Consider the following 23,154-nt stretch of genomic DNA (forward strand, 5'->3'; position numbering starts at 1 on the left):
TGGGTTCGATCCTTGGGTTGGGAAGATCCCCTGGAGAAGGGAAAGGCTACCCACTCCAGCATTCTGGCCTACAGAATTCCATGATTCCATGGACTGTATAATCCACAGGGTCGCAAAGAGTCAGACACGACTGAGTGACTTTCAGTTTCATTTTCACTTGGAATAGGTAACCTCATCATGGTTGCTGAAAATGACTATTGACAGTAGATCCATATGCATGTGCCTAGCAAAGAATTATTAGAAGTATTAAAAATTTTATGAAATGCAGTACTTATTGGTAAAAAATGGCCTGTAAAAAGCTCCATGGACATATTTAGTTTTCAATTAGCAATAATCGCGCCTCGGATAAACCTCATTGGCTACAATACTGCCACTGCACAAAGCTTCCATGGACATATTTAAAAGAGTTCCTGAATGAATTTATTTAGATACCTACTTAAATTAAGATTTTCCTATGCTTTGTCTCTCTTAGTAAAAAATATATTTAATAGTATCACTGTGTTTTTAAAAACATTTTAACTGTTTTTATTCTTTTTAGGCTTTTTTAAAAGTTTCGTGTTTTATATAATGAGTTCTAAATTTAGTCTTTATTAGTGTCTTCTTATGAAAAAATTAAAGTCTGTCCTTGAGACCTTTTTTTTTTTTCAATTATTAGCTCTTTTTAATCATCTCTAAATTAAAATTATCTCTAGTTAAGAAAATAAGAATTGAGATACCAATAACTAAAATTTTTCTCAGAAAAAAAAGCAAGCAACTAATCATGCTTTTTGATAGTATGTGTATTTTTAAAATATCTTCAAAATTCTTGAACCAACTTTATCCATATTTATTTGAATATGTGGGAATAAATAACTTACTTTCACATTAAATTTAATGAGTATCTATTTTCATTATAGCTGATATTAACAAGTCTCTTCTTGCTAAGAGAAAGAGACTAGAAATGTATACCAAGGCTTCTCTCAAAACCAGTAACCAGAAACTTGAAAATGTTTGGAAAACCCAACAAGAGCAAAGGTAAAGTTGGTTTTTTTCACTGCCACAACATTTGTAGCATTCCTTACTACTCATGGGTACAAATTATGAGAAGTATTATCGTCTTCAATTTATTGGGCTCTCTAGTAAAAATTATATTTGATTTGATTTTCCTCTAAGTCTTTTAGTCCTATAACTTTATTCCTTCACAGACTTGAGATACATTTCCTAGAAATCAATAAAGATGACCTCTTTCCCCTTTTAAATAATGATTGAGGCTTTTTTTAAACAATAAAAGGAATTTATTTTCATTTTAAAAATACGTTAGCTGAACATGGGATTGTCCAGGCAAGGATACTGGAGTGAGTTGCCATTCTCTTCTCCAGGGGATCTTCCCGATTCTTTACCAACTGAGCTATAAGGAAGCCCTTTAAATAATGATTGAGGCTTTTTTAAACAATAAAAGGAATTTATTTTCATTTTAAAAGTACACTAGTTTAATAAAAAGTCAGTGTCCTATAAACCATTGGTCTTATAACAGTTAACTATTTAACAATGTATAAAATGATCAACCTTACATATTATAAACAATTTGTATATTTTAGCTGAATTAACTGTTCTTTTGTACAAAATCACTGTACCAAAATGGGGAAAAATTAAGTGAAATATTTCTATTTGAAAATTTTCTGTAGTAACTTCGGTAAATCTATCATATCATGACCTATATTCAGTAGGAGAAAATGAAAAAGTAAATTGCTTGGAGATAAAATGGACTTTTCTGGAAAATGTGTATGTATAATAAAACTCCACTAGTTTTCAAGAATTAAAGTGCATGAGAGGATTTTGAGGGTTTTTCTGTTGGTTGGTTAGGAAAATAAATATTTCTGGAATCAGCATGAGTCATACTTTTACTTCTTGATTTCACATCTGGAAATTTGACACTTTCTCTTTTACTATAGCATAATTACATCAAATCAATTTTGTTTTGATAGTTGCTCCACGTTGATATGAAATATAATAATATGTTTTACAGGCAGAAGCTTAACCAAGAATATTCTCAGCAGTTTCTGACTTTGTTCCAGCAGTGGGATATGGATATGCAGAAAGCTGAGGAACAAGAAGAAAAACTTGCTGTTAGTATTATGTTTAGCTTTGTAGTTTTATAATTAATCTATTATAGCCAAGTTTCAAGCAGAAGTGGAGAGCCTGGCCTTGCAGTACACCCATGGAACTCAGCCAGGTTCCTTTACCTATTGCTGGCTATGAGTTTGGTTCTGGTGAATGGTAAACCACAAGTACAGGCACATACCATATATAAAAGCTGTTGGTGTTTGCGTCCTACCTAACACTTTGTTAATATGAAGTTTGCTATTATTAATACTAATGTAGAGGTTATAGTTACTGGTAATGACAAAATCTAGGTTATGATTATGTAAGTAATAGATAAAGTAGGGTGAAAGGCAAAAACCATTGGTTGAAAACAGGCCAAGAAACTGAAAGATCAGCAATATTGGAAGGATCATCTGTGTTGACATAGAAAGCAAGAAGAATTAAGACATGTTTTGAGCACTGTTGAGATTTCCTATTCAGTGACTAGCTGGATTATTATTGTATGTAAGTGGTGAACACATTATCTAAACTCATAGTAAATATTAAGATAAAATCTTAAAAATACTGATTTAAAAACTATTCCTTTTAACATAGAATTATTTTTTCCTAAATTTTACCCAAATGGTTATTACATAATTTTTTCTTTTACATTTGTAGAATCTGTTTCGACAGCAACAAAAGGTTTTCCAGCAGTCTAGAATTGTTCAGAGCCAGAGACTGAAAACAATTAGACAATTATGTGAGCAGTTCATAAAGGTCTGTTGTATTTGGTAACATAACACATTCTTACAAAATATAGTTTATATGTGGAAGTAGAATATAATTTTTTTCTTAGTTTAAGGGGAAAACATTTTGCTTACACATTTTAAATTCTTAACTATTTTCCATTCTGAATTCATTATATTTTATTTAAGTGCTAAATGCTATCACTGGCCATTATCACTTGGTGTAGGAACTTTAGTACTATATTTGACACCTCCATTTCCCTTATTCTTCAGCACTGCTAACTGCCGTCGTTCAGAATCTTGTTATTCTTTGCTTATACTATAGAAACTCTTAACTGATTTGTCTGTTTACCAACCCATCCTTCATGGGTCTGCCATACTATCTTCCGAAAACATTATCTTTTCCCTCCTGAAAAACTTGCAGTAGATTCTCATTATGAATTCTTAGGTATTCAAGATTTACCCCCACCGCCCAATAATATGATCCTTTTTTTATGCTTCAGTTACTACATTCATCATTTACTTCCACCCTTCCACATAATTGCTTTCTCTGAACTCTGCACTTTCATGCTGTTGTTTATGCGCTTGCCCTAGAAGACTTTTAACTCCTTTTCCCTTACCTTTTCAATCTTATTCTTTTGGCAACTAAATTGGAATTAACCCCCATTTTCTACTACATAGCTACAGCAAGTTGTGCTTCTATTCCTTTTATAAAATTTTGTTATGTTTTGTTTGTTTCTTCCAGTGAGAAGGTACACTATTGTTGTAACTCCTTTAATAATATTTGATTTATGATGATGTTTTCTATTCCTGTAGTGGATATTTTGGTTTTCATGTATTAGAATATTTTTATTTGAGATAAATAATGTGCATTGTTGAATATTAAAAAGTTCCTACTTTTGAAAATTAACTGCATAAGTTTTCAAACTGAGATGAAAAGTGGTGGTTTGTAATTGACCTAGCTTTTTGTGTTTTAGAGTATGGAGGACTTGGAGAAGAATCATGAAAATCTACTTACTGGTGCACAAAATGAACTTAAAAAAGAAATGGCTTTGTTGCAAAAAAAAATTATGATGGAAACTGTAAGTTGTTCAGAACTGAAAAAGAATTAATGTAAGCATTGAAATATTTTATTTGCTGAAATATGTATTAACACTTATCTAAAAATTAAACCAGTGTTTAATATCTCCTTTCATGTAACAGCAGCAGCAAGAGATGGCAAGTGTCCGAAAGTCTCTTCAATCCATGTTATTCTGATGACTCTTTGAAGGAAGAACTTGAACCTAAGTAATATGATATAACATTAGCTAATAAGTCGTTAGAGTGATTTAAGATTCTAGTTTAAAATATTATATCTTATTAATCATTAGCTTAAGTACAAGACCATTCTTTTTGTTCACCTCCAAATATGAGCTTATGTGAGGAGCAGCAATCCCTAAAGTATATGTACCACTGTGCTTCAGCTCTTTAATAGTACTAGTGATAATAGCAGTAGTGAATTTTTCTGACATTTGTCATTTAACTTTTAGCAATAAAAATGATTTAATTGCAAGTTTTGGCTTCAGTGTATTTGTATCACTTCCAAAAGGAAGAAAACACAAGTATAGATGGTTAATGTTCCTATTTAAGGAAAAAAACAAAACCTATTATACGTACATTCTTTCATGCATATTCATGAAGTTACACTGCCAATTCTAATGAAATAAGCTTTCAAAAAATACATTCTATTGACTTATAAAACTTATTAAAAACAACTTAAGTTTCCCTTCTGGGATAAATTAAACCGCTAAAATCCATTAAAAAAAACCAAACAAGATATATAAAGACTGTTTTAAGGCATGGATTTGTGAATGTCACTTCTACAATGACATCAAAATGCCATTTAACTGGGCTCAGTCCATAATTAAATGACACATGCCCTTAGTAAGGATTAAGAGCATTTCATTAACATACCTAATTACTTATGGTTTAAGTACTTCACATCTGTCTTTAACTGTAAATTACATAGAATATTTTGTTTTCCAGTTTCAATATTCAGTAAATATATGGAAGTTTTTACATTCATTTCCAAACTAACAGTTAATTCTTACACCTGGTATTTTTAAATGTGCACTTTTTAAACAGAGAAAAACATATTGAACACTTAATAAATATTGTTTCAGCAAAAACAAATTTGAAATATTTGGGTTAAACTTACGATTTTTTGCTGAAAATACTTTGCCTGAGTCATTCAAAACAAAAAAATATGCCCAACAGAAGTAGAGAAGAGTGACTTTGTCTTGTTTTTTCATATTTTAAATTCTAATTTTTGTCTCATAATCCACCTTTATTTTAGGTTTTCCAAATTTTAAAAAACAAACACATACTGATTCTCTTCTTCTGTGATCAATTATATTGGGAAAAATTAATCCTCCATAATTAACAAATATCTGACATTAGGGACAGTTTACTTCCTAAATTTTTGCATTTTGTAAAGGATTTCCCTTTTAAGCCAAAGTACATGTTGGAATATAAATTTTAAGTACTATTCAAATCAAGCTGTTCTTAGTGAATTTACCAGTTGTCTTAGAAGCAAAATAAGTATTCCAGAGTATTTTCATTGTACTTAGTAACATATTTCCTTTCAAGGAATATCAACTTTCACTCTTTTTACAATATGCCTTTTTCTTGCTTAAAATATAGTACATATTCATTATTTCTTTTTTAAAGAAATGTTTCCAACATATGGCTTATGGTCTACAGAACTGTTAGATAAAAATTACAAACAGGTAAGATGAGAATTGAGGATCTGGGTCACCAAAGAACCGTTTGACAGTTCTATTATTCATAATGAGCAATAGAAACACTTTGAGAGTGGAAAGATAAGAATCAATATATAATGTACTTAGTGACTGAATAAAAGATACTTATTTTATCCCCATTTTATCTCAAGTGAGTGAAAGTGTACTTGAAGTAGCTTTAGCTGATATTCTAAAGGAAAGATACTTTTGTCATGGTTTCATAGATTACTGGTTTTCTTATATGTCAGTTGTGCTTAGGCTACTGTTTTTATTTTTCACAAATGGAAATGTTTAATATCCACTTTTTTGTGACAGTGAAACTTAGAATATCAAGGAATAACTGGCTGTCACTGTAAAGATGCTTATAACATTTGACTCAATAATTACATTATAAGCCTATGCACTTATACAATATTATGAACTCATTTATCAATTTTTAGCAATCAAAGTAAGCATCTCCCTCAAGATGGCTAAAATCCTTTGTCCTGAATTTTTATGTAATCCTTTGGCAGAGAAAACCCCAACTGTCTGATGAGGATTTCTGAGACAAAGAGACTGCTCTTTAGAACTGTAGTGGTTCACTTTCTTAGAAAATTGAAATTTCTTTCTTTGGTTGTGTTTAGAATTAATTTATAGGTTATATTACTCTGATAATACCTTGATAAAAAATGTTCATAGGGCTTTGCAACTAAGACAGACACAATGGATCTATAGGACTTAATGTTTATATTAAAATATAACCTTATTTGATAATATACTAGCCTCCTGCAAAGGGGGATTTCCTTTATTCATAGGTTCCCCTAACTGCTTCTCCTCTTTTCCTTGGGATATTAGTCAATATGCTTGTGAACCTGTTCAGGTGCTTGATGACATGAAGTCTTGAAGATACTTAGATGAAGGTGTCTTGAAATTTGCAGGCACAAAGCACTAAAGTACCTCATCATATCGAGTGAAGAAATGACCTTTAGAAGCAAAAAAGAAAATATAAAATGGATTATGGTCTATCTTTTCTGAAGAAGCAGCTATTTTTTTCTGTCCTCCACCCCCTAATCTCAAACCTTAGCCAAAAATTCTTCATCAAAAATACTACATTTTATAATTTGTATTTGGGCCTCACTGTAGTCCTCTGAGATATACAGGGTATTTCACAGATTCAGAAACAGCTCAGAGTGCTAAAAGGTCTAGACTAATTACAAAAGCTGAAAAACAACAGAACTCAAGTCTTCTGACTCCACATTCTTTCAGTTTTCTGCTGTGCAACAAAGCCACCAATTTCTACTAGAAGGGGCTGTCAGTCATTAGAATTGAAATCACTCCATCATATACTTTTATTCCTTATTCCTGTGAAAGTAGCTGTAAGAAAGTAAAGGCCTGGAAGAGACACCATAGTTGAAGGAAGGCATACAAAATTGTGTTCCTTACAAAATTAAGGAGGAAGGCACACTGTTTAAGAACTTTCCCAGAGACTGGGGGCAAATGCTTTTTCACAGAAAGGAGCCTCATGGCTCTCTGTTGGTAGAAAATTCTCACTGATAATAGAAAAATCTTATTTACTTGAAAAACTCCATCTGGCTTTTCTCTCTCTGAAGCAAGAACCTTTTCTCTGAGGATGCCAAAGGGCACAATATGTTGGTTTTGGTCCACTCGGTGTTTTTTTGTTTGCTTATTCTTAATTGTGGTTAGCAAAGTGTTTTAAAGAAAAACTGAATTTAACTTCCTTACCATAATCTCCACCACTGATGTAAAACTAGGCCAACTCACTCATTACAAGTTAGGTGCTTGAATTTTTAACACCTGATATTTTAATTACACTCATTCTATTTGGTAATACATTTAAGTTCACCGAAAGAAACCCTACATTGAATTTTCAGATACTTTGAAAAACCAGCCCCTATTTCTTAAATTTAGATTGTTTTGTAGCAATAATATTTATAGTGGATAGTAATTTAAAAGAGATCATTCTGACTTTCAAACATTTTTTAGAATACTGCCTGAGAACCTTTCAAGGATTAAGATTTATATCTCACCACCATTTTAAGAAAGGAAGACTTCTGAATAGATATTATTAATTTACTCCAAAAAAGTATACTACTATAAAACCTAGAATAAAGAATGATCACATGTACCCCATTGGTCCATGCACAGAACAGATAGGTTTTAAAAAACACCTATCTCTAGTAAATAGTGTGAGATCATTCAAATTATCAAAAGGTTCAATGTTTCTTCTAGCTCACTTTAATATTAATTTTTGTATATCTCTAAGAATTTCATGAAGTCTAGTGAGGTCCGGAGGTAGGGAAAAATGAGGCAAAATTGTCCAGAAACAGCACTAATTGAAGCCTAGCTGTTAATGTCTCAGTAAAATTTTTTTTAAAAGTTAATATTGCCTCCTTTATTTACTTGTGATTAAAATGTTAGAAACAATGATTTTCTTTTCCTTAGATGGCTAAAGCTTCTTTCTCATGCACCATAATTTTATATTTTGTAATTTTTGAATAGAAATTATATATTATCTATATCACTTTTTAAGCAGGATGCAAGCTATGATAATTGAATTTGCTTGATAAGAGTCATCATTTTTAATATAAATTTTGCACTATTCTCAAGGGCCATAAACATATATATGGTAGCTTGCTTCTAGCACAAATGGTCCTGGAATCCTGTACTTAGTTGTACTGTCTGTTCTGTCTCCTCAGTATTAGCTGACATTTCTTGATGCAGTAGTGCCCTCTGCTAACACCAATTCCATTTAATTTACCTGTTATCTGCTGTAAGTTCAGAGTAATTCTAATAACCTGGATTAAATAAGACACTAATTCATGTTTGTAACCCTTTGCTAGAGATTGAAGTGATTTTTGACATTTTTGTACTGGTTTCTTTTTTTTTTTTTTTTTACTTTTATTTGCATTTATTTTTTGTGGCAGTTATTCCCAGGCCATAAGTTTTTGTTTTTTCAGTTTCTTCTGGGATATCTTTTTCTCCTGTGCAGCCTCCTTTTCTGGTCTAGGAACAATCTGTTCTTTTTCAGTAAGAATCATCTTGATGTGGCAGGGAGAGCTCATGTAGGGATTGATCCAACTGTGAGCTCTTATAAGTCCTGCACCGCATCTTGGGGACTTTGTTCACCTGGATGTGCTCAATGACCAGAGAATCTACGTCTAAGCCCTTAAGTTCAGCATTATTACTCTGCATTTTTGAGCAAGTGCAGTAAAAATTCAGCCCTCTTTTTGGGCCACTGACCCTGCATCAAGCCCCACTGGGGCCGTACACACCTACCAACTCCACCGTTGTAAGGACAGAATGGCCCACGCTGCTTCTTTAAAGTGACATCCGTCAGATACTTGGTGGCTTTTTGGATATGCATACCCTTTATGGCCTGGGCAGTTTCACGAGTGTTCTTAAAGTGAACACGAAGATTTTAACCTCTTGATCTGCATGATATTGTGGGGTTTTCTGGGTTGAGTGAATAGCATACCATTTTTAGAGGTCACCTCAGGCCACTTGTACTGTTTTCTGGTACTATTTTTTTTTAAGGCACACAGTTTTATTTTTAAGGATTTACATTGTTGGAGCGGTATCTCCATATATATGTGGGCCACATTCAAACACAATATAAAATGAACTTTAAAGAAATAATTTTAAATGTTCAGAAATGCTTAATAGATTAGAAAGTTAAGGCTACCTAATACCTCACTGAAATGACTCTTAAGCATAGTATTATCTGACATTTGTTAAAAATAAATAAGAAATCTTAGCAAAACGGTACTTACCATTGCTATCCAGAGAACAATATATTCGTCTACAAAATTATTAAAGTACTGGTCTAAAAATAAAAGACCTGGGCCAATAAAGACAGTGTCTTGAAGATACAGTTCACTTTTGGTCATGTGAGCTATCTATAAAAAAGTAAACAAAATAATTTCACTATTAAATTTTAAATGTTTTATTTTCAGGATAGAAATAACTAAATCTTTAATTTACTGTTAAGATAAGGATAAAAGGGCCATTTGGGCTTCCCTCATAGCTCAGTCAGTAAAGAATCTGCCTGCAATGCAGGAGACCTGGGTTTGATTCCTGGGTCTGAAAGATCCCTTGGAGAAGGGAATGGCTACCCACTCCAGTATTCTTGCCTGGGAAATTTCATAGACAGAGGGGAGCCTGGCAGGCTACAGTCCACGGTATCAACAAGAGTTGGACACAACCTAGCAACTAAACCACCACCACCACCACCAAAGAGACCATTTAATCTCACATTTGATATGAGAATACTGAATTGAAAATCTCTCAAATTCAGGACTAGGTAGCTTGTTAAAGTTTCCAATTTAAATTCCTTGATATCAGAAGGTTATAACTGATAGTCGTTGTTAAAACAAATAATTAAGAGAACTTACACTAAGGAGACTTGTCTCTCTGAATAAAACATTCATTTACAGTATTACTTGGAGCACAAATAGCTAACTATTTATTGTGATAACACCACAAAAAACCTACCCATTATATGAAAGTTTCCAGTTTTGTGTTTGAGGAACAAATACATTATTTATACTATGAATCATAAATTAAAAGAATTTCTTACCACCAATTTCTGTGAGACTTTAGCAAAGACACATCCAAACATTAGGGTATAAAGACAAGGATGCTTTTCAAACAAATTAGTTGCTGACTTTTTATAAATCATTATTGCCAGTATAATAATTATTCCTATGTGGAGTCCAGGTGATAAGACACTGGTACCCTAAGGGATAAAGCAGAAAATCAGCACCACATTTTAACAATGCATTTATTACAATGCAAATATTTTCTGAGCATCTACTTTGTGTTAGGAACTAGAGACCTAGAGAAGAGTATTGATAGTATATGGCCTAAAGGAGTATACAGACCTTAGCTGTGTTTTTCAAACTTCTACAGAACCCTACCAAGGGTTACAAAGAGGTAATACAGTGCTACAGATGTTTCATTCCAATTTTATATGAATATACATTTTGAGCTAATAATCACTAAAAAATGACATCATTTATCTTGTACTAAATTTTACCATGTTAAAGGCCATCAACAGTCCAGTTGCCAAGTTAACATATTTCTGTGAGATATTGAAATAAAGCTTAACCTGCCACTTTTACACAATATCTTAATCATTGATTAGGAGGAATTTAATTCTAGTCTCTATACCAACATCCCACCCTGCCCTGCCTTTTACATTGAGACCGCAAGTGCCCTCTTATGTAGCACTGTATGACTGAACCCATTATATTTTTATCTATATGAATCGGGATTCTGTCAGGATTGCTTATTCTGAACAAGATACTGTAATAAATTTGATATTAAGGCTTACTAAATACATAACCATCAATTTAAATGTATCTATTAAAACTGCCTTATTCTTGTCTATTAAGTTTATATGTAATGTTAGAACTTACACTAATATTATGAACATTTTAAAGTCATGTCAATAAAACACTATACAGTAATGTTATAAATATTTATGCTACTAAAATGCTGCTTTAAAATTATTTATTTTGGCTATGCTGGGCTCTTTGCTGCTGTGTGGGCTCTTCTCCAGTTGCGGGGAGGGGGGCTCCTCTCCAGCTGTGGGGTACAGGCTTCTCGTGGTGGCTCCTCCTGTTGCACAACATGGGCTCTAGAGCGTGGGCTTCAGTAGCTGTAGCTCATAAAGATCGATAATATATGAATTATGTGGGTTCCTTTCAAATTGTTTTAAGAGCCAGTATATGTCATTTAAAAGAATGAGTTTTGTTTTGTTTTTTTTTAAGTAAAAATGCTATATTTCAGGGTTTTACTCCTCTTATTTATTAGGTCTGGCTTCAAATGACTTTGATTTTTCTCAAAGTCAAACCCACCCTTACAGGACAGAAATTATGAACTACAGCAAATTAAAGAGAGTGAACTATAGCTTAAAGGCATTCCAGCAATATTTTGATAGAAGATGGCGTCACTGGAATAAGTTCATAATGTTCAACTACCTTGAAGATGACATGTTTTTTAAAAAACATAGATATTATATTTGTTCAAAAACTGAGCAGAATTCTTTCTGCCTCTTTTCTGTGCAAAAGTATTGAAGGAGTTTTTAAAAACAAATATGAATACAGAAGAATTATAGATGAGCAAAGTGTAAATAACACAACAAATACAAGGTGTACCCACTCAAGAACTGAGGCTGAAGTTTTTACCTTTTAAAATATTAGGGTAGTTTTAAAAATATATTTCAGTGATGAAATTTCAATAAAATTTACTTCATGTGTAATAAATTGGCCCATATGTGAAACCATGACTTTGGACTGCTTTCCTGACATTCAATCAGGAACTCATTCCTTCCTCCTCCTCTCCTATATCAGTGCCAGGCACAACAAGGAAGAAAACAAATGGCACCTTTTAATTATATCAATAATGAAACAGCAGATGATCACACGGAATGTCACCAAAGCCTACTCGAAGAAAGGCTGTATAGAAAGAGGAAAAATGCTGTAAAATCAGTCTAAATTTTCAAAAATGCCTTTTTGTATTATATGCCTAAAAAGGATTCTTTTAAGATATTTAGTTTCCTTCCCTATTTTTAAAATTCATCATATTTTTAGTATCTCTATAGCTGGGTGTTAAGAAAATTTATCATAAAATTAATACTGAATGATGATGAAATTAATGTCTTACTGCTATAGTGGATCCATTCTTGCCAACACCACCATGGAGGATAACATGGAAATAATTTGAACAGGAAAATATTGCTCCACCTACTACTCCAAGAACTGGTAAGATCTTCAATTTTATTTCTAGGATGGGTATCTTTAGGGTAGAGGAAAGAAACACTTCATTAAGAAAACAAAATTTATTTTCCTATTAAACAGTAAAGAAACATTACAATAGGACCCTATATAATAAGCTACCCATTTTCTTATAATCAAACCTTAACCTCTGGAATGTAACCTGAAGTGTTAATTTTTCTTCTAATGGTTTTATCTCTTAAATGAATGCACCAAATTTAGCTAAGTCTTCTTAAATAACTGTGATGAAGTATTTCATCTCACAAGCCTTCATCTGACTTAAAGGAAACATGAAATAGGATATTCACTTGACTCTGGTACCTCTAAAAGGCAGCACCTCAGCATCACTGTGACCTGTGACCTGTATCACGAATGTGACAAATATCACAATGTGTGTGCATGCAAAAATTCTGTGTAGTTAACATCCAGGATTAAATCTCTGTAGCAATATATATTTACCTGTTGGTCAATTGCTGTTCAAGAAAACTTCCAAAGGCAGCAAAGGATTTAAAAAACAGTAACAATGAATTGCCAAAAGCTATAGGCTATTGTGTTTTGAAAATATACTTTGAAATACTGTACCAAAATTTGTGAAAACTACAGGTTAACAATTCAATTTAGAAAATCTATATCTAAAACAAGTATTCTTATTGATGAGAATAAATAGGTATGCTTTCTTCCTATGGTATTGCCAAAATATTGAATGAAATGATTTTAAGATTAAATTCTTCCACAGAATAACTAAATCAGAATTCCAAACTAAAACAACCACATCTGATAATGACCGGAGTTGCCTAACTGCCTCTAAGCCCACATTTACCTTCTGATGGGTACTGGCAGAGCCGCTACCGTGAAAGACACATCTACGTATTTTAGAGGCCTATGTAGCACATCCTTGATTCTATTATTTATCCTTACATGATAAGAAGGAATGTGAACATCACAGAGAATGTTCCACTATTTAAAAATATGCTCAGAGTCTACTTCTGAGCCTAGTAATATGAATTACAATTGGCAATTCTGAAACTAAATGCCACAGAGAAATTTCTTACAGTTTTAAAAAATAGATATAATTTTTACAGCAATTTTAGGTTCACAGCAACTGTACGGGAAGTACACAGAGTTCCCATTACTCCCTGCCCTCACACATGCTTCCCTAGCATCAGCATCCTCCACCAGGGCGATACAATCCATGTGTTACAATCCATGAACTGATCACTTATAATCACCCTAGTTTATATTACGGTTTGCTCTTGGTGTCGCATAATATGTGATAATGCATAATGTATAAATGACAAATGTATAAGGACAGGTGGACAGGTATCCACCGTCATAGTATCACACAGAAAGGGTTCACGTCCCTTAAACTCCTTTTTTCACTCATCCTTCCTTAACCCCATAACCTCTGGCAATAGCAGATCTTTTCAGTGTTTCCATCATTTTGCCTTTTCTAAAGTATCATATAATTGGGGTCATACAACATGGAGCCTTTTCAGACTAGATTCTTTCACTAAATAATATGCATTTAGGTTTCCTCCATGAATCTTCATGGTTTGATAGCTCTTTCTTTTTAGCACTGAATAATATTCCATTGCCTAGATGCACCATAGTTAATCCATTTATCCAGTGAAAGACTTGCTTCCAAGTTCTGGTAATTATGAATAAAGCTGCAATAAATATCCATAATCAGGTTTTTATATAGATATAATTTTTTTCTGGCTATGCCATGTGGCTTGTGGGATCTTAGTTCCCTGCCCAGGATTGAGCCCTGGCCCACAGCAGTGAAAGTACTGAATCCTAACCACTGGACCACCAGGGAATTCCCTGCATAGACATAATTTTTAATGTATTTGGGTAAATACTAAAGAGCATAGTCCCTAGATCCTACAGTAAGAGTATGTTTAGCTTTGTATTTCTTACTATTTGTATTACCAGGGGTATATTGCTTTGTGATTAAAAACAGAGTCTGGAATTAGTCTGCTTAATTTCTAGCTCCAGTACTTACTAGCCACATGTCCTTGTACAAATTACTTAATCATTTTAAGACTTATTAATAAATCAGAATAATGACAGTATCTACTTCATAGAATTGTTCTGGGGGTCAGATGAAAAGAGTGACAGTAAAATATTTAAGAACATAGTAAGTGTTGAATAAGCACTAGTTGTTGACAGCTGATATTACCCTTATTATTCTTCTTAACTCTATGGGCATGAAGTTTTGAGTCAGCCAATAGTGTAAACTTAGGTTGTAGTGAGAAAATAATTTGTTTCTTCATAAATTTCCTTCCTGTGGAAAGCACGAATTTGTAACAGTGGCCTCCTTGAGAGTCAACTTTTATCTAAATACTGAGGTCTTCAACCAAGCAGAAAATAAAAAACATTCAACATGAGAAACTTCACGCATAGTAAATTATAAAAAATACAAATTAGCAACTTTCCTAATGTTGAGGGGCAAGTTTCAAACATAAAGTGTTTGACTGAATTTACTTTTTATAAATTTATTTTATGAAATAAATTTTGGCCTGAAAAGGTAGTTTAACTAGCAAGTCTAATTGTGTATTTGGGAAATGGAGTCGTTTTCTTTTATGTGGTAGTATATTCATGAATAGGGTAGTATAGTCATGCTGTAATAAGGTATATAGAATAGTAAAATTATAAAATGAAGAAAAAAGGTTAAGAAATGGAATGAGTATTAAATATAGCTCTAAGGATATCTGAAGAAAATTAACAATACAATATTTTCCCCAAATGTTTAAAAAGTACTTAAATATAAATTTAAACACTTAGATTTACCGGATAGTCCCACATTGTTGCTCCTCCAAATGTAGACAACACAAAGATGATCACTAAAGCTATCTGAATTTCAGTTACATCCACTCTAGAGGAAAGATAAAGAAGAGAGGTTTGTAAATCAAATTCCGGAATATGAAGGTTCATTGACCATATATTGAAATCAAAGATGTAAAAGTCTCCACAGGCTTAGTTTATTTTCACCTTTAGTTCCATCACTGAATTATCAGTTAACTACACTGTTAAGTGAAAAAGCCTACAGGAACAACAATGTGCTCACATAGAGGTAAAAAACTTGTATAGCATATATACAATTGCTAGTAACGGTTACCGCTGAGGTTACAGAAGGCTTTTATCTTCTACTTTATATACTTCTACAAAGTTTGAATTTTTAATAACAATCATGTATTACTCTTATAATCAGGAAAAATTAATAGTAACATAAAAACAACCAGATGATTTAAGGCAAATTCATAAACACTCTCAAGTCAATTTCATTAAAAAGTAGGGAAAATTCCAATAGTTCTCATCATCATGTTACTAATAGTCCTTATAATTTTTGGTTTCCACAGACATTTCCCCTGTATATAAACATACTCGTCAAAGTGTTAGCCACTCAGTTGTGTCTGACTCTTGCGACCCTATGAACTGTAGCCTGCCAGGCTCTTCTGGCCATGGAATTCTCCAGGCAAGAATACTGGAGTGGGTACCCATTCCTGTCTCCAGGGGATCCTCCCGACCCAGGGATTGAACCCAGGTCTCCTGCACTGCAGGCAATTCTTTACTGTCTGAGCCAACAGGGAAGCCCTAAACATACTTAAACTTCTTTTAAAAACCCACTAAACCAAGCAACATCAGTCTCTACTCTGCATTCTCTGAAGCTACCAATTCCTCTCTCTTTTGCTCCATAAACAGGCCAGCAAGTAGTCTACAGCTATAATTTCCTCCTCTCTTCATATTGCTGCATAATCCACTATAGTCCAGTTTTTGGCCCCATTCTATTAAAATTGTTTAAGGTAAACAGGGACTTTCAATTTGTTGAACGTAAGGGATTCATTTTGGCTACTATCTCATGTAACTCCTCAGTAGTTAAACCGCTCATCACACCCTCTTTCTTGAAAAGCTTTGCTGTTCTCTCGTGATTCTCCTGCCTTTCTAGAAGATCTTCCCAGGCTCCTTCCTCCACATCTTAAATGCTACTGTTTCCAGAATTCCTCTTTTCTCTTTTTAGATTCTCTGAATATTACGTCTATACTTAAGACTATCATCTATATGCCAATGACCTCTAAATCCATTTCTCCAAATCCATATATTTTTTTCTGAGCTTCAGATTTTATGTGTCTACCTCCTTTGCATCTCCTCTTAGATGCTGTGCTAGAGGAATACTTACTGTGCTGCAAATACAAGAAATGTAGGGATTAGATGATAAAATAGATCCAGATATGGAAGAAAAGACTTCTCAGCTGAGTTATTTTGAGGGCATTTAGAGGGAAAAGGTGACTGGAACATTAATGCACAAATAAAAGGAAAATGTAATGACATGCAGTATTTGTAAGATTAGTGATAGGCAAATCAAGGCCTCCAGACTGCATGGGGAAACAGTCAAGTTAGTTGAAAAAGGTAAACTAAGTAATATAATGTATGGTATTTTGTGAAGAAAAAAAGAGGAAAAGTACTGACATTTACTGAGCATCTATTATGAGTCTTATGAGCTATATATATATTATACCTGTTTTTTGGGAAAGAGAAAGTGAAGTGATTTTTCCACACTTGTATTGAAAACAGCTGGAAACTGCTATAGAAAAATGACATCAGAGCCAACATTCTTTCCCCTACACCTATGATTTATTATCAGAATTTTATACTCTTTTTCAAGTAACAGTGCAGAATTCCATTAAGTTAATCCATAATTTTTCCAGGGTACGACTAGTGACCAGAAGCAACTAGGAAAGCTGACAGAAATTACAGGACAAACTTTCAGTGAACTAAAGGACATGTACAGGGATTGAGCTAGGAAGCTTGGTTTCACATATGCATCATTCATACCACAGAAAGCGACACTCTTCCTCTTTTAAGGATAAACTATATAAATGACTGATTTTTTTGAAATTTATTATTGTTTATTGACAGATTTTTCAGGACATCATCCTAGCCAATTGACAGTTGATACTGACTTTGTAAGTATTCACAGAAGCTTGGCTGATGTCCCACATATAGATCCTTCTTACAGAGTTAAGCTGGACCATCCATGTGTATCCTACTCAATGCTCAATGATGCATTTACTTTGATAGAGTGAAACCATACAGAGGAGGATCTGTGCCAGAGAGTAAGTACTTCACATGGTTGAAACCCTGGGCAGTGCAGGATCTCCTCCAGTCCCTCACGCAGCAACCGCTTCCCTAATGTTCTGAGTACCTCCTTTCCTTATCCTCCTGCCTACAATGCTTCTTCCCCAATCTGTCTGCCATATCCCACCCACAAGGGACTCATCTTTCTATGTCCAATTCTAGGCACACATTAAGCTCTCAGTCAACAGTAAATGAGTATAAAGTATACAACTAGGCCAGGAATGTAAAATAATTCATTTCAGAAAGATTTTTAATGAAGTTAAAAGTCAAAGAGGTAAAGTCTAAGTCATTAAATAACTGCTGCTACTGAACAACAGTCGTTAAGAGTGTGGGGTCTGGAGAGTTGAGTTTAGCCCTGGTTCCACACTTCTTTAGCAGTATAAGGAAGTTACAGAACTTCTCCGCCTCACTGGGACAGTGGCAGTAATACCCTCAACTGGGTTAATGTGAGGAACAGATGAGAAAAGGCATGTACAGCACTGAGAACACCGCCAGAACCACGCAAGTGCTCAACAGCTGACAGCTGTGACTATTCTGTAATTTAAAGTCAACGTGAAAAACTGCCAATGGCTTTCACTCTGCTAAATGATCCATTGTTTTGAGCTTCTCCTTTCATTTATCACTATCAGAAGTTGTTTTCTTTTTTCCGAGCTACTGCTTCAAAGTGCTGCAGGAAAGAATCTGAAGACAGGGGAAGCCAAAGCTGAGAAGGAGCCGGAGGGAGACGGCTACTAAAGGGTCAGGCAGAGAGGGAGCCGATGAGAAAGAGAGGGAGAGAACAGAGTTCCAGTCTTGTGCGCTGTTTCCTGGTGTCTAAGGATAAAGCATCGGGGAAAATATTACAAGATGCTTTTTCATTATCTCACCAACTGTACACCACAGCTGAGATTCTCACGACTACTGTTGTTCAGGACTGCTGTCAAGGGGTCCCCTTTATGGACACACAAAAATTTGATTATAAAGGACCTTTAGATTCCATATCTCATTATTTTATCTTTTAGCCAAATGCTTCTTTTTTAGGTACTTTATATCCTTTTTCTACTTTATTCACATCCCTTATTTTTCTTTTTCTCCTGTCAATGTAAACTTGGGCTAGTAAGTTGGAGAGGAAGAAAAAAATAAAATTATCATCAAGCATGTAACTATAACAAGAAAAACACCTAAAAGACTAATACCCTAAGATATAACATTTATGGATGCTTCAATAAATTAAAAGGTAATTTAAATTCCTGATTGACAGTTTGTTCCCTTTATTATGAATAAATGAAGTATGACAGTGAAAATGAATTTGATTATATCTTAAAATATACAACTTAAAATACATACTTACTTTCCAAATCTCAACATGCCTGAAACATAAGTCTGCCAGTGAGCACAATAAAACATGAACATCCCAATAAAAGAGCAGAAAAACAACCAGTCAGGATGAGTTCCTAAGCGAACAGCAATTGAAGCTCCAAGTGCCATAAAAACTGAAAGAAATGAGGTTTAGAAACCATTAAGTATTTAAAATAAGTTATATAATTGCCACTGAATGTTTAGAAATATAGAATTTTAAGGTGCATAATCTTGGCATTAAAATTAGGCAAGAATAAATTACTGACCATACTTTTTTAGTGTATTTAAAAAAAAATACACTATGCAAAATTGCTTCCAAATGTAAACCAAAACAAACCAAACAGTTCAGTTCATTTCATTTTTTAAGCCATCATTAAAAAACAAACAAACAAAAAACAACTATAGGAAAAAATCTCCACTAACTTACCTGTGGAAAGAGAGTCGCAACCATGGTCAAAAAGTTCCCCTAAAGGAGAACAAGAATTTGTTCTTCTGGCTTGTTTCCCATCAATAGCATCCAGTGACTGGTAGATGAAGAGTCCTAATGCACATAAAAGGTATGTCCAGTATGGTGCCTAACATGAAATGTTAACAATGAAGACTGGTGAGTGACAATAAGCCAGCTTCTGTTTGAACACAGCTCAACCCAAGCCAACCAACACATTTTCTTATGTTCTCGCTTTATAGCACCTCAGCATGATATAAAAAACATTCATAACCCTCTTTCTACAGATATGAATTAAACTAAGAAATGAATTGCTCTAGATTGGGTAGAAGGTCACAGAATATACTATGGGAAGCAGAAAGTTAAATGACTGAATGAGGATTGGGACCCTGATTTTGATTCTTAGTCCACAGCTCCTTTAATATAATACTATTCATATATGGCACTGGATTTGAAATTATTCGGTAAGTCTCCACTGTGAAAAAAGAACTTAAAGACAAACCACAGACCCCTGCTTCCATTTATGATGGAATATCAGGGACTGGATTTACTCTCCCACCATGGATAAGTAGAAACACGATCAAATAAAACCACCATGTTCAGACAGCGCAGCCAGTGCAGCGCTGTGATCCCTGACACAAGGGAAATGAGTGGCAGGAGCCCTCTGAGGACTCCAGCTGAGTGCCTCCAGGCAGTGTCCAGCCCGCAGAGCAGGAGTGGGGACCCGGGACAGAGCCCAGTGACCCTGCTGTGCTGAGGAGCAACGGAACAGAGCTCAGCAAAGTCAAGGCAGACAGAATCTATGGCCAGAGTGCTGTAAGCAGAAGGGCACATGTGGAGATCTACAGAGGGGATCTTTGAGTCTTTGCTGAGAAGTGACCTGTGCCCCATGAGAAAAAACTACCAATGAAGGCCAGGGAAAGAACCACATTCCCACCAGGTACAGCAGAAAGACCCTGTAATACTTGTGGCACTGGGGAGAGTTCTCAGAAGTGCAACGCTTTAGCAGTGGGCATAAATTAGCCTTAGACTAAAGGTTTCTCTGACAGCCTTAACAGATGTAAAATCCAGCCTCAGAAGGATCTGACTGATTCCAGGTAACATACCTACAGCCAACACAAAGTACATCTTAAAGGAATACCCCATCGAACCTAGTACCCCTGAATGTAAAATTCACAATGTTTGGCATCCAATTAAAAAATTAGTAATCACTCAAAGAAGCAGAAAAATATGCTGACAACTAGGAGTAAAATCAATCAAAACAATCAGGCCCAGGAATGACAGTGAAATTTGCAGAAGAGGACATTAAAAGTTCTGATAAATATGCCTCATATGTTCAAGAAGGTAGAAGAAAAGCATGATAGACTCCAGTAAAATTTCTAGAATGAAAAGTACAATATTTCAAATGCAAAATATACTATATGAGATTAACAACATATTAGATACTGCAGAAGAAAATATCAGTGAATTTACAGACTCTTAGAGGAAAATATCCAATATTGTGCATAAAAAGAAAAAAGGCTAAAAATAATTGAACTGGGCCTTAGTAACCTGTGGGATATATGTAATTACAGTCTCAGGAGAGAAGAGAAAGGGTTGGACATGGAAAATACAAGAAAAAATAATGACTGGAAATGTCCACATTTGATAAAATCTATCAACTCACATATCCACGAAGCTCAGCAAACCCCAAGCAAAATAAGTATTTTTTTTAAAAACCCACCAAGGCACATCATAATCAAATCACTGGAGAGCAGTGATGAAGAGAAAATCATTTAAGAAGCCAGAAGAAAAAGATACATCACATACAGAAGCATAGATAAATATGACAGAGCAGAGAGTCAGTGAACTTGAAGGTAGGTCAATAGAAATGAAGCAATTTCAACAAGAGAGAAAAAGGATTTTATTTATTTATTTATTTTGAGAAAAAGGATTTTAAAACAACCATTCTTTTCTTTCAGCACTTTATAAATGTATTGTACTTCCTCAGGGACCCATGTGATGAAAGCAACGGCCAACCCAGAATTCTGCCTCAGAAATGAAGTATAGCAAAAGTATTGAGACCTAGGGTTTCAAAGTTAGATCTGTGTTTGAGTTCTTGGCTCTGTTATTTAACAGCCAAGTGACCCTGGGCAAGTCATTTAAACCCTCTAAACTTTGGTTACCTCATTTTTAAGATGCAAATAAAACTTGTAGTTGTACACAATGAAAAAATTCTTAAGATAATTCTTTACACATACCAGGAATGTAATAAGTGCTCAACGAAGTTTAGGTATTGTCATTAAACATTCTAAAATTATATTTGACATATCAATGTAGGTATGGCTTATGTGGTAATTCTGCAAATAACCAATCAACTTGCTACCTCATTCCTCAATCTTTCAAAGTAAACAAAAGTTTACTTTAAACTTTAACAAACATTTCATCATCCGTTAATATTAGACACCCAGTATTAATAGGTACACTGTTGCTGTTTCGTCACTAAGCCCTGTCCGACTCTTTGCCACCCCATGGAATGCAGCCCGCCAGGCTCCTCTGTCCGTGGGATTCTCCAGGCAAGAATACTGGCGTGGGTTGCCATGCCCTTCCTCCAGGGGATCTTTCCAACCCAGGAACCAAACCCAGGTCTCTTGCATCTTCTGCATTGGCAGGTGGATTCTTTACCACAGTGCCACCTGGGAAGCTCCTTTCCACTGAATCCTTTTCCCCTAAATGACAGAAAGTAAATCATCTACATGAGGATGTTCCAATTCTCCCTTCTTATACAGAACCTTCTTATATGGAAAATTTGGAGCTTCTCAAGAAGCAACTCCTAAAGGTCCACATTAAAAAGCTCCTGATTCTAACTTCTAATCTGGGAGCCCGGCAGCAAACAAGTCTAAAGGTCAAGGTGTTAATAGAAATCCATGCCGAAATAAATTTGGCTACTCCAGGACACCACGCTTGGGAGTGGACTCTGCCCCTTATTTGGAGAAAGGAAATGAAAACTGGCTCACTGGCCTAACATGACTTCACTAGGATATCAATGGAGTTAAGATTTAGAGTTTAAATAGGGAAAGAGGGGCAGGGGAATTTCAATGAGAAAGACAGAGAGGAGGGCTAAGCAGGAATGAAGGTAGAGGCCTGAAAGTGAAAGGTTTATTCATGAGTCCATGACCAGCTCACGTTTCTGGAACAGATGATCCACAGGTCATTACAAGACAGACTGGAAAGGTAGTAATGTTATCTTAAACAGTACAACAAAGGACTTTCAAAAATGCATTGTTTTGTTTGAAACAGCAATCCACAGAGACAAGGCAGCTATTATGTTCTTTTCATCACAGATAAAAGTGAAACTTAGGGAGGGGTGATAAAGTTCCATCAAGAAGAGAGTTAGACTGGATCCAGGAAGCAAACCCTAGTTTTATGACCTGGCCCATGAGATAAGGTCTATCAGATTTACTGCCCTGCAGGCTACACAGAGTAGGTGCAGCTTCCCACCTGGATTCTTAGCTATTCTTTCAAACCTGCTGAGAAGCACTTTCCTGCCCCCACAAATACAACTTCAAGTTCAGTGAACCAGAGCGGTGGGAAACTGGCTGCAAGCTGAGAGAGACTTCCTTCCTTTTAAACCCAGGAAGGCCCACTAGTCCACCAGCTGCCAGTCTTCCCGAGGCCACAGGGGCTGGACCTGTCTCTTCTCTTCCCTGCAGTCATCACCTCCATTTCCACCTGGAGGCTATGAAATAGTCTGCAGATTTTCAACATCTTTTCTCATCTGTTATCTCTGCAAAACAGGCCCCAGGCAGGAGATCCTCTTGCCAGGAACAGCAGGCCTCTTCCTTCCAGGAGTCTGCTTTAACTGTGGGTCACTCCAGAAAGTTCTCCAG

The 23,154-nt window shown here is 34.9% G+C and overlaps 1 protein-coding gene and 1 pseudogene across 2 annotated transcripts in view; both read right to left on the reverse strand.

Annotated features, from left to right (window-relative positions):
- Nucleotides 1-233: 233 nt before the first annotated feature.
- LOC122680930 lies at nt 234-385 on the reverse strand (annotated as a pseudogene).
- A 1,035-nt stretch (nt 386-1,420) lies between these two features.
- The window catches only part of CHPT1 (choline phosphotransferase 1), a 29,728-nt gene continuing 7,994 nt past the window's right edge, over nt 1,421-23,154 (reverse strand). The window contains exons 2-9 of one of the 2 annotated variants that reach the window (XM_043881384.1): nt 19,268-19,415; nt 18,833-18,974; nt 15,157-15,241; nt 12,254-12,385; nt 10,164-10,322; nt 9,358-9,483; nt 6,439-6,549; nt 1,421-2,079 (exon numbers count right to left, since the gene is read on the reverse strand). In XM_043881384.1, the coding sequence (XP_043737319.1) occupies nt 2,014-2,079; nt 6,439-6,549; nt 9,358-9,483; nt 10,164-10,322; nt 12,254-12,385; nt 15,157-15,241; nt 18,833-18,974; nt 19,268-19,415 (969 nt within the window). In that variant the 3' untranslated portion in view covers nt 1,421-2,013. Of the gene's footprint in view, nt 2,080-3,921; nt 4,091-6,438; nt 6,550-9,357; nt 9,484-10,163; nt 10,323-12,253; nt 12,386-15,156; nt 15,242-18,832; nt 18,975-19,267; nt 19,416-23,154 lie in introns of those variants that run through there. The other variant, XM_043881385.1, reaches the window with a different exon arrangement.

This window comes from Cervus elaphus, chromosome 22, assembly GCF_910594005.1.
Source record: "Cervus elaphus chromosome 22, mCerEla1.1, whole genome shotgun sequence".
Classification (NCBI taxonomy): Eukaryota; Metazoa; Chordata; class Mammalia; order Artiodactyla; family Cervidae; genus Cervus; species Cervus elaphus.